The sequence below is a fragment of the Dermacentor albipictus genome, chromosome 10 (assembly GCF_038994185.2).
Source record: "Dermacentor albipictus isolate Rhodes 1998 colony chromosome 10, USDA_Dalb.pri_finalv2, whole genome shotgun sequence".
Classification (NCBI taxonomy): domain Eukaryota; kingdom Metazoa; phylum Arthropoda; class Arachnida; order Ixodida; family Ixodidae; genus Dermacentor; species Dermacentor albipictus.
In genome coordinates, this window is record NC_091830.1 from 13,962,071 (window position 1) to 13,976,393 (window position 14,323).

Below are 14,323 nucleotides of genomic sequence, written 5' to 3' on the forward strand. Positions count from 1 at the left end.
ACATGGATAATCACACCTGTGCCAGAACTGGCATGGCCGTCATACTGTACAGATAGCCATTTTTGGTTGACGCATATAATAATAATAATAATAATATTTTTATTTCCATCAGTGATGGAGGAGACTGCAGGTAAAAGTCGCTTTAGAGGCAAATGACTTGACTAGAGCCTGCAGCCTCCTTTACTAGGCAAACAGCGATTGAACAGGAGATATATATACATGGCAATTGACTACTTGTGAAATATGCAAAAAAATAAACGCAAAAACACAAATTTCCTGAAAAACGCTGTTCAATTATTTAAGAAAGATTGAGTGACAAAATGAATGTTGTACAGACAGACACAACCTTTACAAAGATGTCACTGCTTAGAAATTTAGGCCAATAGTTGGATAAAGCATAGTAAATAAAGCAACAGGAATGTCTAAAGCCACAAACACGAAGATGAGACAAATTCATCCCTGTGAAAACACTTCATCCATAGAACATCCGAATCATGTCCTAATGTCTATGCACCATTTTGGATACAAATAGGACATAAGCTGGACATCCAGTTTCAGATATCCTATTACGGATGTCCCAAGGACACTGCACCTGGACCTATTTCGGATGCCCTACGGTTATCCTACATGGACCTCTTTTGGCACACAAGTGAATATTTATCCTCCAATGGAAGCTTTGACTTTTCTTGTAACAGAATTATGTTTTCTCGTGCGTTCAAATTACAATCCAAAGCTATCACGTCTGCAGCTCGTGCACAGGTAGTACTTTACAAATTTTCTGGCGCAATTCGAAAACTAGGAAGGCATAGAAGAATGAGGATTATGCTGCACTTCTGCATATACATTCTTGATGCATGGGCGCTGTGCCCGTTGCATCCCTGCTGCGACCGTAATTGACATTATGGCAAACACGGTGCAAAAGGCCCTCGCATACGTCCGTAAAATGTACACATCCCATGTATAACATCCCTCGCAGACATGCAAGGGATGTTTGCAAAACACAGAAAGTGCGGCCGAACGTTCATGTGAGCAACATCCACAGGACTTATTAGACACATCCCTAGGATATCCATGTCCTGGCAGTGGATGTCCATAGGAGATCCATAGGATCTCAATGCAGTCACTGCGATATTGCCATGGTAACTAAACGAATGCAGCAATGGAGTTCCCTCAATTGTTTCCTCCAGTAATTTTCGTAGAACACTTCATTCAGTGAATGAATGCTCAGCCTTAGGCTGAACTACGAGAGCTCATGAAGTTATGTTCCAGGCTCAAACTTTAGGAACAGAAGATTTGACAACGTTTTTGCATTGCAAGCTCAGAACACCAAGCAGCAACAGAACATTTCAAAAGCATGCAAATAGAGGTTTTGATACATAATCAAATCAAATAATGATGGCAATGAATCAAACACGGATCAAAGAACATGGCAATAGCACTCCTCCAAAGTGCAAATCAGATATAGTTTTGCAAATAACTTTCCAATAGTTGTGGAACATGAGACATGCCTTTGTAATAGTTTTACATTTGTGCTTACTGGTCTACCAATACTCAATTCAACAGGGAATAAACCTTTTTTTACTTTTCTTTTTATTCTGCTAGTCAATCACAGAACTATTAGAAAATATTTCAAAATATATACATGGCAAATAGCAGCAACTTGATTCTACATTTCCCTATTTGAAGCTTTCAAACATTCACACTACTCTAAGACATTTAGCTGAAAGCACATAAGGCAAAAACTGTGCACTTAAATTATAGCAAGCATCCCCTCAAGGATTTTAACTGCAATTTCAATCTAGCAGCTCATACAATAAGAGCTGTGCAACTTTTCTTAGTACAGTTTCCAGCAAGCCAGCCAAACAGATGCTGCAATGCCAGGACATTTCTCTGAAGGTTGTACTCACCACTGGATGAGTGAAGGCAACTTCAAGCTCGTCCATTGCTTCAAGCAGAAGACGCTCTCCCTCGTTCTGGAGATACTCGTATGAAGCTTCCTACAACGCAGAGGAAACGACTTCTTGTTTAACTCGCCATACCAATGCCTAAATTTCATTGCATAGAAGGCACTCAAACATGAAAGGAAAAGCATTGTTGATCGGCAAACAACTACTGTGGAATTGAGAGCTATAAGATACAGTAATGCAGTATGTGTTGTAAGTAGTTTGACTGATTGACTAATTCAACTGAGAGTTAGAACATTACTTGTTAACATGTGGTGCAAGTTCGAATTTAATTGAGAGTTGAAACACCACTCATTCATATGTACTGTAAATAGTTCTGTTTGATTGGTTGACTGACTGATTGATAGTTGAGACACGACTAGACATGTGTTACAAGTAGTTCGATTTACTGACTGATTGACTTACTGAATCGAGAGTTGGAGCATTACGCGTTGATGTGTGGTGGAAGTTCCATCTGAACTGAGAGTTGACATGTGTTTGAGTGCTTCAGATCAGATTGATTGATTGATCGACTGATTGCATTTAATGTCCAAAAGTCATACTGGTGCTAGGATTTGAATTAATTCTGACCACCTAGGGTCCCTAAACACACCCCCAAAGCATGTGACCGAAATGTTTCTGCATCCGGCCCCAATTAGAATGTAGCCTAAATGGCTTGGAATTGAACCCACGACCTTTTGCCCGGCAGCAGAGCACCACAGCCACCGAGTCACAGCATCATGTTGAAGTAGTTTTAGCATTCAAAATATTGCCACCTAGCACCTTTTCATTTTGTTGTAAACATCCCAGGAATTTAACAGTCCAAAATACAAATCACTTGTTCCCTTTTATAGTGGTGCTTAAGCCACAGCACAACACCTTGAACAGTACCTGCCCTCGCGAATAAAAATGCACTATGAGTGATATCTCACCTTGGTGACAAGATCAGAGTGCCTGATGATGGCACGAATGAAGAATCGGAAGTCTGAAACCTCCTGGCCCTTGGGAACCTGTGAGGTCAACACCAATGAAAAAAGGCACGTCAAAGTTTTAAAAAGTGCAAAGAGTTCAACTGAAAACTTTTGTTCTAGAAACACAGAGGTACAAGAATGTGTTCACTTCAGAAGCTGAGGAATCAACTGTGAGAACTCTGAAGTGTGTCCAATCAGGCTGCAACCATAGCTTGGTATAAAAAAAGAAGCCTTTGCGACAGAAACATGTGACCACAGTGACAGCCGGCAAGAAGCAGGCATGGTGTTTTTTTTCTTCTTTAGTACTACAGTGTGCTGCACAACATTCAAAAAATAAAGTGGATGCTAGATGTTGAGCAACGTTTTCATGTTGGTATCAGAAACGCAGAAACTCTAAACATAGTATCTGGACTGGAAATACAGCCAATGGTTGATGAAATCAAATATAATTTTACTAATTCACACACTTAAGAAAGGAATTGTGATTCTGTGCCAAAGGTGCAATTCAAATTCAGAAGACAGAAATAAAGCACTTCAGCTCACCACAGGCAGCAGCCAAAATAAATCGAATCCTTCATTAATTCTGAGTTCTGATCTTATCGATTTGAATCCTGACCCTAACAAAATGACTTGTGGCCCTCTGAAGCTTTATAGGCAGAGATTTAACAATGCAAACTTTTTCTTGGCAGGCTGAGGAATATTTTCTATGAAGTCATTTAATTTTCTCTTCCTTATAACCCTGTGTAACTTAATGCCACTATGCCAGTAATTGCAAAATATGACCTCAAGGGGGGCTCACAGACTCATGACAGCAAGCTGGGCATCAGTTTCAGTTCAAGAGAACACGACGCACCTTCGCCTTGCCGAGGTAGAGGTGCATCTTGAGATTGGAGGTGGGAATGGCCTCGAGGTCATAGTTGCGCAATCGATTGATCTCCAGCTGGAATGCCAGTGCCGGCTCCAGGTGCCTGTAGATGCAGTCTTCGACATACTACAGAAAAAGAAAAAAAAAATATTTTACAGATCTAGGCGACATCTGGAGGCCTACATCAAATACTGCAACAGTGGCATTTCATGGCAAGCACTGAAGCCACAGGGCAAATGAGGAGGTTCAAGTTCTTCGTCAACAGAATGAGTAGGCATTGAGCAGGCAAGATGAGAGAGAGAGATATTACAAGAAGTAGCACAAGCATTTCCTCACATTTAGTTGTCGGCGATACATGCATGCTGAAACCACCCCTGGCCACGACTGCAGATTCTTTGCAAGGAAAAATGTTGTGGCACTTGCTTTGTTTAAAAGTAGTACTTCCCAGATGGGTCATGAAGTGGTCAGCTCAGCATCACAAGCTCACGAAAGATGAGCTGGATCATCATGGGCTTAAGTGTCATGAGCCCGAGCATCACGCGCACAGGCGTCACGCGCACGAGCGTCACGAGCACGAGCGTCACGAGCACGAGCGTCACGAGCACGAGCGTCACGAGCACGAGCGTCACGAGCACGAGCGTCACGAGCACGAGCGTCACGAGCACGAGCGTCACGAGCACAAGCGTCACAAGCACAAGCGTCATGAGCCTAGGCACAGCAGCACATATGCACCTAACCTCAATAAACTGGCTGTGTTATCTATGCTACTTTACTTTACCAACCAGTGGCCAAACTCGCAAATCCTTTTGTTCACAAGTGCTGTTGGCTATTGGCTAATGCTATGTGCTTTTGCGAACAGTTTTACTAACATCACAAATTTTTCGTGAATACAGGCCCCGATTAATTAGCTCATTGCTGTAACGAGCTAATTAATCTGGGCCTGTATTCACGAAAAACTCTGTATTCACCATAGCAGAAGGAATGCCTGGGCTTCAGGTTATCAACCTGACAGAATGGTTGCACACACAAGCGCGCGTCTATGAGTAGGGAAGTATTTTGCTGCCTCCTGAATAGAGTGATTTCAGTAAGAATCGCAATCCCAAGAGCAATCCCCTGTTTCAGTAAAGGATTGAAACAGGTTGTGAACACACGAGACTTACATCATCACGGTACCGAAACGTGTAGTACTGAGGGAATCGGCGCTTGTGGAGTATGAGGAAGGTGATTCTGCGTATCATCCTTTCCTTCATGATGGCACACTGCAAACGAACAAAATTCCATACAGATAAGACTGGCAAGCATTACACACAGCATTCTACAATCATTGAATGGATGACGAGCACATAGACTATTGATGTGTGATGCAAAAATTAAGAAGAAATGCTCACACCAAGCTATAGAAATCGATTAAAGTGCATGTGATCAGCCAAAAATAAGCAAACAAGAACACTTGGAAATGGAAGAACTAGTGATCAGGCCACAATGACTGATTGCTGACTTGTTCTAAGGCAAGAAACAAGCTTTAGCAGTGAAAGGCTCTCAAACTTCAGTGGCAATGAAGGGGGCTAGTTGGTTGGAGGTTAACTCTTGCTTTTGTGTCAAGCACAATGCATGTGCTCATGGAATAAACATCAGCCTATTTTATATTCTCTGCAGGACAAGGTCTTCTATGAGAGATCTCCCGCTACATTTATCTCATATCAGCCGGCTTCAACCTATGCCAGCCAATGTCCTAATTTTGTCCCACCACCCAGTTCTTTACCCTCCTTGACTGCGCTTCGCTTCTCTTGGCACCCATTCTATAACTCTAACAGCACACTGGTTATGTGCGCTACATATTACATAGCCTACCAAGCTCCATTTTTTTTTTGAGACGTGAATAGAATATCGGCTACCCCTGTTTGTCCTATGACCCACTGCCACTTTCCTGTCTCACAATGTTGCGCCTGTCATTTATCGTTTAATTGCTCGTTGAGCAGTTCTTAGCTTCTCAAGAGAAGTTTACCTTAGCTCAAATAATAATAAGTTTCTAATGCAAGCTTTTTTGCAACCAAGAACTAATTACTCAAACTGACGGCCATCCTTACTTATTACAAGTACAACACCACAATATTCTGTTACAGTAAGTTGGTCAGTTGCATTCAGACATGCACACACTCGCCTATTATGCAACTAGTAAAGCTTGTACATTTTCCACTCACGTACGTAAGCTCTGGATAAAAAAGAGTGAACATAGACATAGCAGACAAGAGACCAAATTAAATTTCTGGAGTGCACAACACATCAACACTCACCTTTTCCTGGCAGAAGGCGTAGTACTTTGCTGCATAGTCTTCGTCCTCGTTTGGAATGTCATTTCTGATGGCAATGTTGAGGATGTGCATAGGCTCGATGATCTGCGAGAAACAAGCAAACAGCAAATTGAACCACAGAGGAGCTGGTGCCCATCTGGGTAAAATTTAGTTAAACACGACATAAGGCTGAAAAAAAAAGAAAAGGAAAGAGAACAGTTATTTCACAAACTCACCAATGGATTTTCACTGCCATCGCAGAATGATGGTGCGTTGTGCTCCCGTGTGCCAAAGTCGAAGTCGCTCCGCGGTGCCACATTGGGCGAAATGGCAAAGAATTCAATCAGGCTGTCAAAGTCACTGAAATTGGGCAAACAAATGAGCCGATCATAAACCACTAATCGCTAACTCATTATTCTCAAGCATTAGTTATCCATTCCTGTTACGTGACGTTTCACTCGAAAAAGTGGGCAGAAGGATTGGCCACCACATGAACATTTTGGAAGGTGTTGGTTTGGTCCTAACCTGCAACAAGTTATCTTTCCATCCACTTGCATTTTCCTTTGATTAGATTGCAATTAAACATAACCATTAGCTTACTATGCTTTCTCAGGCTTCAGTGTGTTACTTCATACGGCTGCGACTTAAATTTTGCCGCTCAGGTCCCCTGACTCTTTTCGTTCTGACATTTCATATGGGGTATAAGAAAGGCAACCCTCGTTAAAAATCACGCTTGATGTTTCAACAGGAAGTATACTAAAGACAGCAAAAGGTCAACAGAAGGACAACAAAATTTGTACAACATCCTTTGTAAGAGAGCGCTCTACCTCATCTAGACAGCTGGACACACATTACTACAAGTAGATGAATTACTTCAATAAATTGCTGAAATGAAGAGAAGACACCAAAGTTCTACAGTGAATGTTTCGACTTTACATCTAGCAGCTACACAGATAGCTGCGAGGGGCATCACATTTAAAGGTTTCAAATTAAGTTTGACTAGCTGGTGCTCTTCAACATGCACCCAAGTTAAATACACCAGCAGTTTTTGTGTTCTGCTCCCACTGGAATTCAAGAGTTGGGCCCATGACCATGTTCACAACCAGAACAGTATAGCCACCGAGTCACCGTGATAGCTAGGACCTAAAAAGGAAAAAAAATAGCACTTATGCATTTCTAGTTCCAATGCCTAATAATATGATAACAGTCAGTTTTCTGATACAAGTCAGTGGCCATGGGTAGAATGATGCAGCGTAGTGCTCAAAATCATAAATAATTATGCACTGGTGAGCTGCTAACAGTTCCGAGGGCTACACAAGCCAAAGCTTGATGGGGCCCCATTAGACTCTCGTCCTGTCCTTCAAGCTTATATACAATCCAGACTACATCAGCTTGACAGGACCCCGTCGTATGTTCTGTCAGGTGGTCCTGCAATCCATCAGGCTGGCACACAAGGCTTTGTTTGCATTTCCCTTGGATCAAATGTGTAAAGCACAAATTTAATCAAACTAAATTTAAGCTCCCTTACTTGGCAAACTGATCGAAGGTGTTGAAGGCAGCCATGATGCCCACACGCTGAGAGTCCAGGTCTGGTTGTTCGTGCTCCCATGCCGACACAGTGTCTTCGGGTGGGCTGGGTGTCTCTTCTGTGTTCCCATCTGTCACTACAGGGGTTTGGACCTGCCTGCATTGTTAAGCGAAATGCCTGTTACCAGTTATATCTGTGTTCGCTATACCGAGGTTCAACAGGTGTCCCACCCAGCAACATCAAAAAGTGACGCTTCTTACTGTTCAAAAAAAGTTTTTGTAAGTGGTAAACGTGTGCCAAAAGACAATGAAAAAAAAGAAAGCAATATGTAAAGACAGGACCAGAACGCAAATGCAATAAGGTAGGGCAGCAAGGACAAGCTCCTGCTATGCGTCGAAGGACTGCCGAAAAGTTAAGTGTGAACGTTGAAGAAGAGCAAAGTGCTCACCTGTTTGGATGCGAGCTGGGAAGTAGGAACTGGAACTGGGCCGCGCAGATGCCTGAGGGCAGCTGAAGGTGCTGGAGGCATGTCAGGTCGTAGGAGACATACGCACGCCTCACGTACACCTGCACATGCCCACACCCACGCCACAGTGAATTCGCTTAACCAGCATGATAACTTGGGAAAATGGAACAGAGAATACAAACACCAACAACTGAATTCGTTTTAAGTGATGCAGGAAGCACAGTGTTTAGCAACTCAAAAACTGCCTGAATCTCGCAACTGGATTATGACGCTACGACAGTTTCTTGGAAGTAGGTAATAATGACATGCACCTTTTATAACCAAACCTCGTTTATAAAGGGCCCCTAAACCACCCCTGAAAAATAATAATTAAAAAAAAACAGTTGGGTGTTCCACTCTGGCTTTTCCAATCTTCTCTTCACACGCCCCAATGCTAGCAGGGCCATCCACGTTGCATAACCAGGGTAAAAGCTGTCGACTGGTGCGTATACGAGGGACAATAGTTTCAGTCCATCTGCCATGACACTTTAGTTGGCTCACTTTCATTCCTTCTAGTTAGTGCAGTTTTGTCATGCTATCGCAGACCTACTCTTGTCTTGTTTGCCTGTCATGTGCAGTCAAGTTATTTCACCTTATGTAGCGCATATTGCATTGCGCATGTGATGGTGACAGCATGTAGCCGAAAACCATGGAGTTTCGACAAGTGTAAGTGGATGGTGCTTTCGAACATGTGATATTCCATACTGACGTAGTATCCACACATCTTCCGGTGAAGTACACATCAAGAAGCAGAGAGAGAGCGAAACCGCTTGACCATCTTTGAGCTTGGCGTGGTTCAGGGGCCCTCTAAAGAAAAAGTTATATGACAAGCTAAGCTAGTGGCGACAAAGCCACATCGTGTGTTTTTCCCGTACCAAAGACTTTAGTGCATCACAAGACAAATCGGCAAATCAGTTCTAGTTGTATCCCAACACCTCACTTCTGCGGAGTTGTACAGGAAATGCAGAATAGCGAAAGCTGTGGAACCGCATGGAGGACAACATGTGGTCAATAGACAGTGACAAAGAGCTTGGAGTGATGATGATGAACACTAACTGTGAGTAAATTAGCATTCTCTGAAGGTAAAACCTGAAGGGTTGCACTTTTTCAGATTGCAACACATAGAAACATGCGACATTTTACTTGTTATAAAATTGGGTGCATGTTAAGATTTGCATGCGTTGTTTCCTTAGTCGAACCCAAAAGAAATTGGGGGCGCGATACAATTGGATATGTACAATGTATGAGGAAGGCAAGTTTGGAGTCCACACAATAAAATCAACACCATCAGCCAACTTACCTCGAGAGCAGCCCTCTGGACGACGACGTTGCCATGATAGAAGAAGTCGGGCAGCACATCAAAGATGGACGTCTCGGAGAGGATCAGCTTCTGCAGGTTCTCGGGGCAGAAGTCGTGGCCGTACATGTCAATAGCCGACAGAAAGATGGACTCCATCTGGTTGTGCCGCAGCTCCCATGCTGGCTGGTGAGTCGCTATCAACACCTGCACACAGAATGTAATCATGATGGTTGTACGCTTAACAACCTGCTGCTTTGCAATCATGAAATGTGTGACAAGGAAATGTGAGCTACAATTGTTAATGTTTCATTGTTACCTCTCAGGTTTATGCCTCATTTCATCATGTTAATCATGTCTCATGTTTAGCAGCAGTGAACAACTAAAGGTAGGGGTTTCGTTTTATTTCTGGCAGTTAGTTCACTTGCAGAGTACCTAAGCACATGTGAAAGCAAACATGTTATATGTACTCCGCAACAGCATAATGAAACAAACGAAGCTTGGCAAGGTGTTGAATTTGAGCTAGTTGGCAAGACTCACCTGCCGTGCCCGGAGGGCCACCTTGGCATTGTCCGTCTTGCTCAGAGTGGTCAGTTCGTTCAGGATAGATGAGAGCTCGTCAGTCAGGCCAGGCTCGTGGCCACATAGGTGGTCCTGAAAATTGCAGGGACAAGTCACAGACAGTGAAAAAAATGAACAAAAAAATCAATAGCAGCAACATGAGCCCATAAATAACATCTTTCACGCAAGGCACTTCACTGTACCATGTAGGAGTCACATGTTAACTTTCTTCCCGAGGTAGGGTTAGAGATTTGAATCGAAGAAACTTAAAAAGAACAAAGGAGAAGAAGCCCAAGCCCAGTTCCAACAAGAGGACTTGTCTTTGTCGTCAAGTTAAGTTTTGTTGTCTTCATCTAGATGATGCCTCCAGTCTTCACCAAGTCCTCTAGTCTTTCTCAACATGATTCCTGCAGTCTTGGTCAAACCTTTGCAAGTGCTCCAGTCTTTGCAAGTGCTCCAGTCTTTGCAAGTGCTCCAGTCTTTGCAAGTGCTCCAGTCTTTGCAAGGACTCCAGTCTTCGTCAAGTACTCCAGTCTTCGTCAAGTACTCCAGTCTTCGTCAAGTACTCCAGTCTTCGTCAAGTACTCCAGTCTTCATTGAGATTATTCCTGCTGTCTTCGTCAAGTCTTCATATAGAAGCACTGGCACCAAGCTGACTCTTCACCCTCCCTTGCTCGCCTTTTTTTAGCACAAGTATATTGCAGTGATAGTCCCCAGTGTAAGCAAAGACTTAAAACAATGTAGGTCTTAGGAATGAAGCTGTACAGAGAAACACAACAAAAGCACAGGAAAACAAAAAGCTACCTTTACAGCTCCAATAGAAAGGGCAACAAAAGAAGAAATTAGACAAATTATGCAGAAATTTTTAACAGACAATAGAAAAGCCAGGGTATAATGGTCAGCAAATGCCTTTGCAACTTACAATGAGCTTGATGATGAGCAGGTTCTTCTTGGCCACCTGCAGGTGCGAGAAGATCTTGTCTACCACGACTGACATGCTGTCCTTGTGCTTCTCCCGAAGCAGTGCCACGCACTTGTCGTAGTGGCCTGCGAAGTCCACAGATACATCAGACACTTAGCGTCTGCACTTGTAAAAGTTGTGCCATGTGGCTGTAAGTCCACGCAAGCACAATACTGTCGTACTTCCTCTCATAGACAGCAGTACCTACCAGACATTCACACAGCATTTACACCTGCAACAATTACATGACGGTAAAGCCATGCAAGCACAATGATGTGTCCTGGTTCCCACAATGGTTTTGCAGTACCTATAAGACAGTCTACAGCTCCTACAATGACATGGCTGTGCAGCCATGCAAGCGCAATGGCATGATCCCCACAATTACTTCGCAGTACCTACCGGACATTCACACTGGCTACACTCGCAACAATGACATGACTATACAGCCATGCAAGCACAATAATTTCCAGATTCCCACAATGACTTTGCAGTACCTACCAGACATTCGCACGACCTACAGCTCTTACAATGAAATGACTGTACAGCCATGCAATCACAATGTCATGATCCCCACAATGACTTCACAGTACCTACCGGACATTCACACTGGCTACACTCACAACAATGAGATGACTATACAGCTATGCAAGCACAATAATGTCGTACTTCTCACAGTGACTTAGCGGCAGTTACTGTTTGACCTATTAATACACAGTGCTTGCATTTGCAGCACATACCTTGCTGAAAATCGATCTCCACAGAGAGGTACTGCTTGAGCAACTCCTGAACCACATTCTTCATGCGGCCGCGAATGCCGTTCCGGTACCGCTGGACCAGCTGCACTATGCCCTGGGTAGTCATAAAGAAGACGTCCCGGTCCGCCCGCTTCTGCAGCGTTGCCGCATAGCTGTCGATGACCCCGGCAATCTGCGGTGAACAACAGGAGTTGGGGCTGCTTTTAGATTTCCGGCAAAGGTCGCATGTGATGGACAAACATTGCGACAAACTTCTCAGCAGGACAATTTCTATATTATAGGCCATGATCCTGACATGGTCCTCATTCATTCACAAGGTAATGGTCCCACAGGTCAAAATACATAACTACTGCAGGCAAGGCACAGTAGAACCTTGTTCATACAATCCCATTTCACACAATTTCCTGGGTATAATGTTCACGACTGAGAACGAAAAAATTATCTGAAACAGTTACACTTTTCCTTCAACAGTTAATACATTCTTGGAAAACACAATCTTTTGGCACACTTTTTTTGTATATTGCCAAACTTCGATTATGTGATAAATTCGTGATCATGTGATCCCTATTTTCGAGTCTTTTCCACAGCGAATTTCTAAAAGTTATCCACAATAAGTGGCCTAGATACATGTGCAGCCTAACGTCAGAAAAAAATAATGATGACCATTAGAAAAGTGAGAACAATCAGAAATGTTCCACAACTAGTGAAAAAAAAAACTGCCACCTTGTCCCGATTGCTCCAAAATATGGCTGTCACCACCACACATAACACAAGCCTACGCAGTTATCAGTACTGCCATTTATATACAAGAAGTTTTTTTTTTCCGAAGTGAGTCAAATCCACATAAACAAAAGTTGAGAAAAACAAAACAAATTGTTATTGAACCGAAACGCACTGCTATAAAAGCAATTATATGAAGTGTTTTACATGCCAGCTAGAGCAACTTTACAGCGACAAGTAATGGAAAATTGTGCAGCACATTTGACAAATATTAGCACGTAAAGTACCACAGGATCTTTTTCTTGAGCAGCATTGAAGGCTACAAAAAAAATCAGAAACACCACTTGCAAAGAGACTGCCATAGCACTTCAATCACATTGCGTGGTAAACACTCTCATACAGGACAAGTTGATTTGCCACATTTTGATCCATACACCAGCAGGATCTGGATCATTTTTGATTTGAAGCAGAATCTGCGTGCCCATGTTGTTGGAGTTATTTGACCAAATTCATTATGATAGGTTTTTAGAGCTGATTATATGTGCTTGCCATTGGAGCATAATATGATCTAGTTTTCGTTTATGGATTTGGCTCATTTCGCAGAAAATCTCTTCATATTTGCTGCATAGGATATGAAAGTTTCCTTTCACTATTTTGAAAGCGATACGAGTGTTCTTTACACTTTTCATAAAATGCAGTTACCCTTTAAGCAGTGTGCTGGTAACATATTAAATCAAAGAAAATATGTGACTAAGCTTGGCTGCTATCTGCACCTGTTGGCTTGGGAATTGGGCCAGGACTGAGGTGATGTTCTTGTCGTACATCTTCATCAGCGTCCTGATGTTGTTCTCAACGGACGGCTGGATGCGCCCGGAGATTGAGGAGATGATGTCCTGCAAACAGAGGCCAGAGTCAAACATCTTTCCAAGTGTCTTCAACAGAGATACAGAACATCCGCAGTTAGCTGGTGCAGAAGTTTGGGGCGAGGCACTGAGGGATACAAAATATGGCCTCGCTGCCACAATAAATTGTTTAGGACCCGTCTTCAGGTTCTAGGAACCATCAGCTCCACTGAGATAGGGTCACCCTATGTGATCCAGTTCCACTTTGTGTCTCTATAGAACTCCTTCATGTGGAAAAAACCCCCTCGTAAATAAAATCAGTCTTAAGCTTCAGCATCTGCTTCACTCCAACCGTCAGACACAAGTGCACCTATAGCGGCAGTGCTTCCCACTTGAGCGAACAGTCTCCAGCGATGTGTACCAGACATCCGAGCGCAAAAGCAACACACATTCCCTCGAGGGAGAAGAAGCAGCAGCCTAGTATTTGCTCCACCCGTGTCATCCCGCAATCATGCCATAACTTTGCCTGAACCAACCTCAACCGTCCTCGAAAACCTCCGACTCACTTTCAGCTCCATGAGGGGCAGTGTCGGGTCCCGGAGCGTGCGCATAAAGGTGTCCAGGGAGGCGGTCATGTGCTGCGCGAAGTGCGGGTCCGGCAGCACGTATCCGTCCAGCACATTCTCCAGGTCCTGCTTGGCGGCCAGGAACTGCTGGTTCAGCTTCTCCTCGTGAAGGTTTCCTTCCGTTTCGGGTGCTGGGAAACTGCCCTCAAACGGAATTGCCTGCGAGCGCAAATGCCAATGTGCTTTGTTCAAATCTTCCGGCCCTCTTGCCAGAGAAGTCGTAGTGGAGGAAAAACATGCAATCTATCAGTTACTGAGTACACTTTAAGCAACTACAAAAGTGCAACTTTTAGGCAGGAACACTGAGACAACTGCAGGACAAGTGCTGTCACTCATGAGAGAAATTTTTATTGAGAAACAACAAGAACATGCATATATACAGTAAAAACTCAATAATTCAAATCTTTTAATTCGAAATGATGGATAACTTGAACTGCTCTGTTGGTCCCAGCAAGGTC

The 14,323-nt window shown here is 43.3% G+C and overlaps 1 protein-coding gene across 11 annotated transcripts in view; it reads right to left on the bottom strand.

Moving 5' to 3' along the window:
- The window catches only part of ACC (acetyl-CoA carboxylase), a 102,506-nt gene that overhangs the window by 25,645 nt on the left and 62,538 nt on the right, over window positions 1–14,323 (bottom strand). For all 11 annotated transcript variants that reach the window (XM_065448976.1, XM_065448977.1, XM_065448974.1 and 8 more), the window contains 14 exons: window positions 13,806–14,024; window positions 13,171–13,290; window positions 11,660–11,849; window positions 10,884–11,008; window positions 9,941–10,054; window positions 9,404–9,607; window positions 8,047–8,165; window positions 7,599–7,754; window positions 6,307–6,430; window positions 6,074–6,175; window positions 4,940–5,038; window positions 3,768–3,905; window positions 2,876–2,953; window positions 1,908–1,997 (listed from right to left, as the gene is read on the bottom strand). In XM_065448976.1, the coding sequence (XP_065305048.1) occupies window positions 1,908–1,997; window positions 2,876–2,953; window positions 3,768–3,905; window positions 4,940–5,038; window positions 6,074–6,175; window positions 6,307–6,430; window positions 7,599–7,754; window positions 8,047–8,165; window positions 9,404–9,607; window positions 9,941–10,054; window positions 10,884–11,008; window positions 11,660–11,849; window positions 13,171–13,290; window positions 13,806–14,024 (1,878 nt within the window). The remainder of the gene's footprint in view (window positions 1–1,907; window positions 1,998–2,875; window positions 2,954–3,767; window positions 3,906–4,939; window positions 5,039–6,073; window positions 6,176–6,306; window positions 6,431–7,598; window positions 7,755–8,046; window positions 8,166–9,403; window positions 9,608–9,940; window positions 10,055–10,883; window positions 11,009–11,659; window positions 11,850–13,170; window positions 13,291–13,805; window positions 14,025–14,323) is intronic.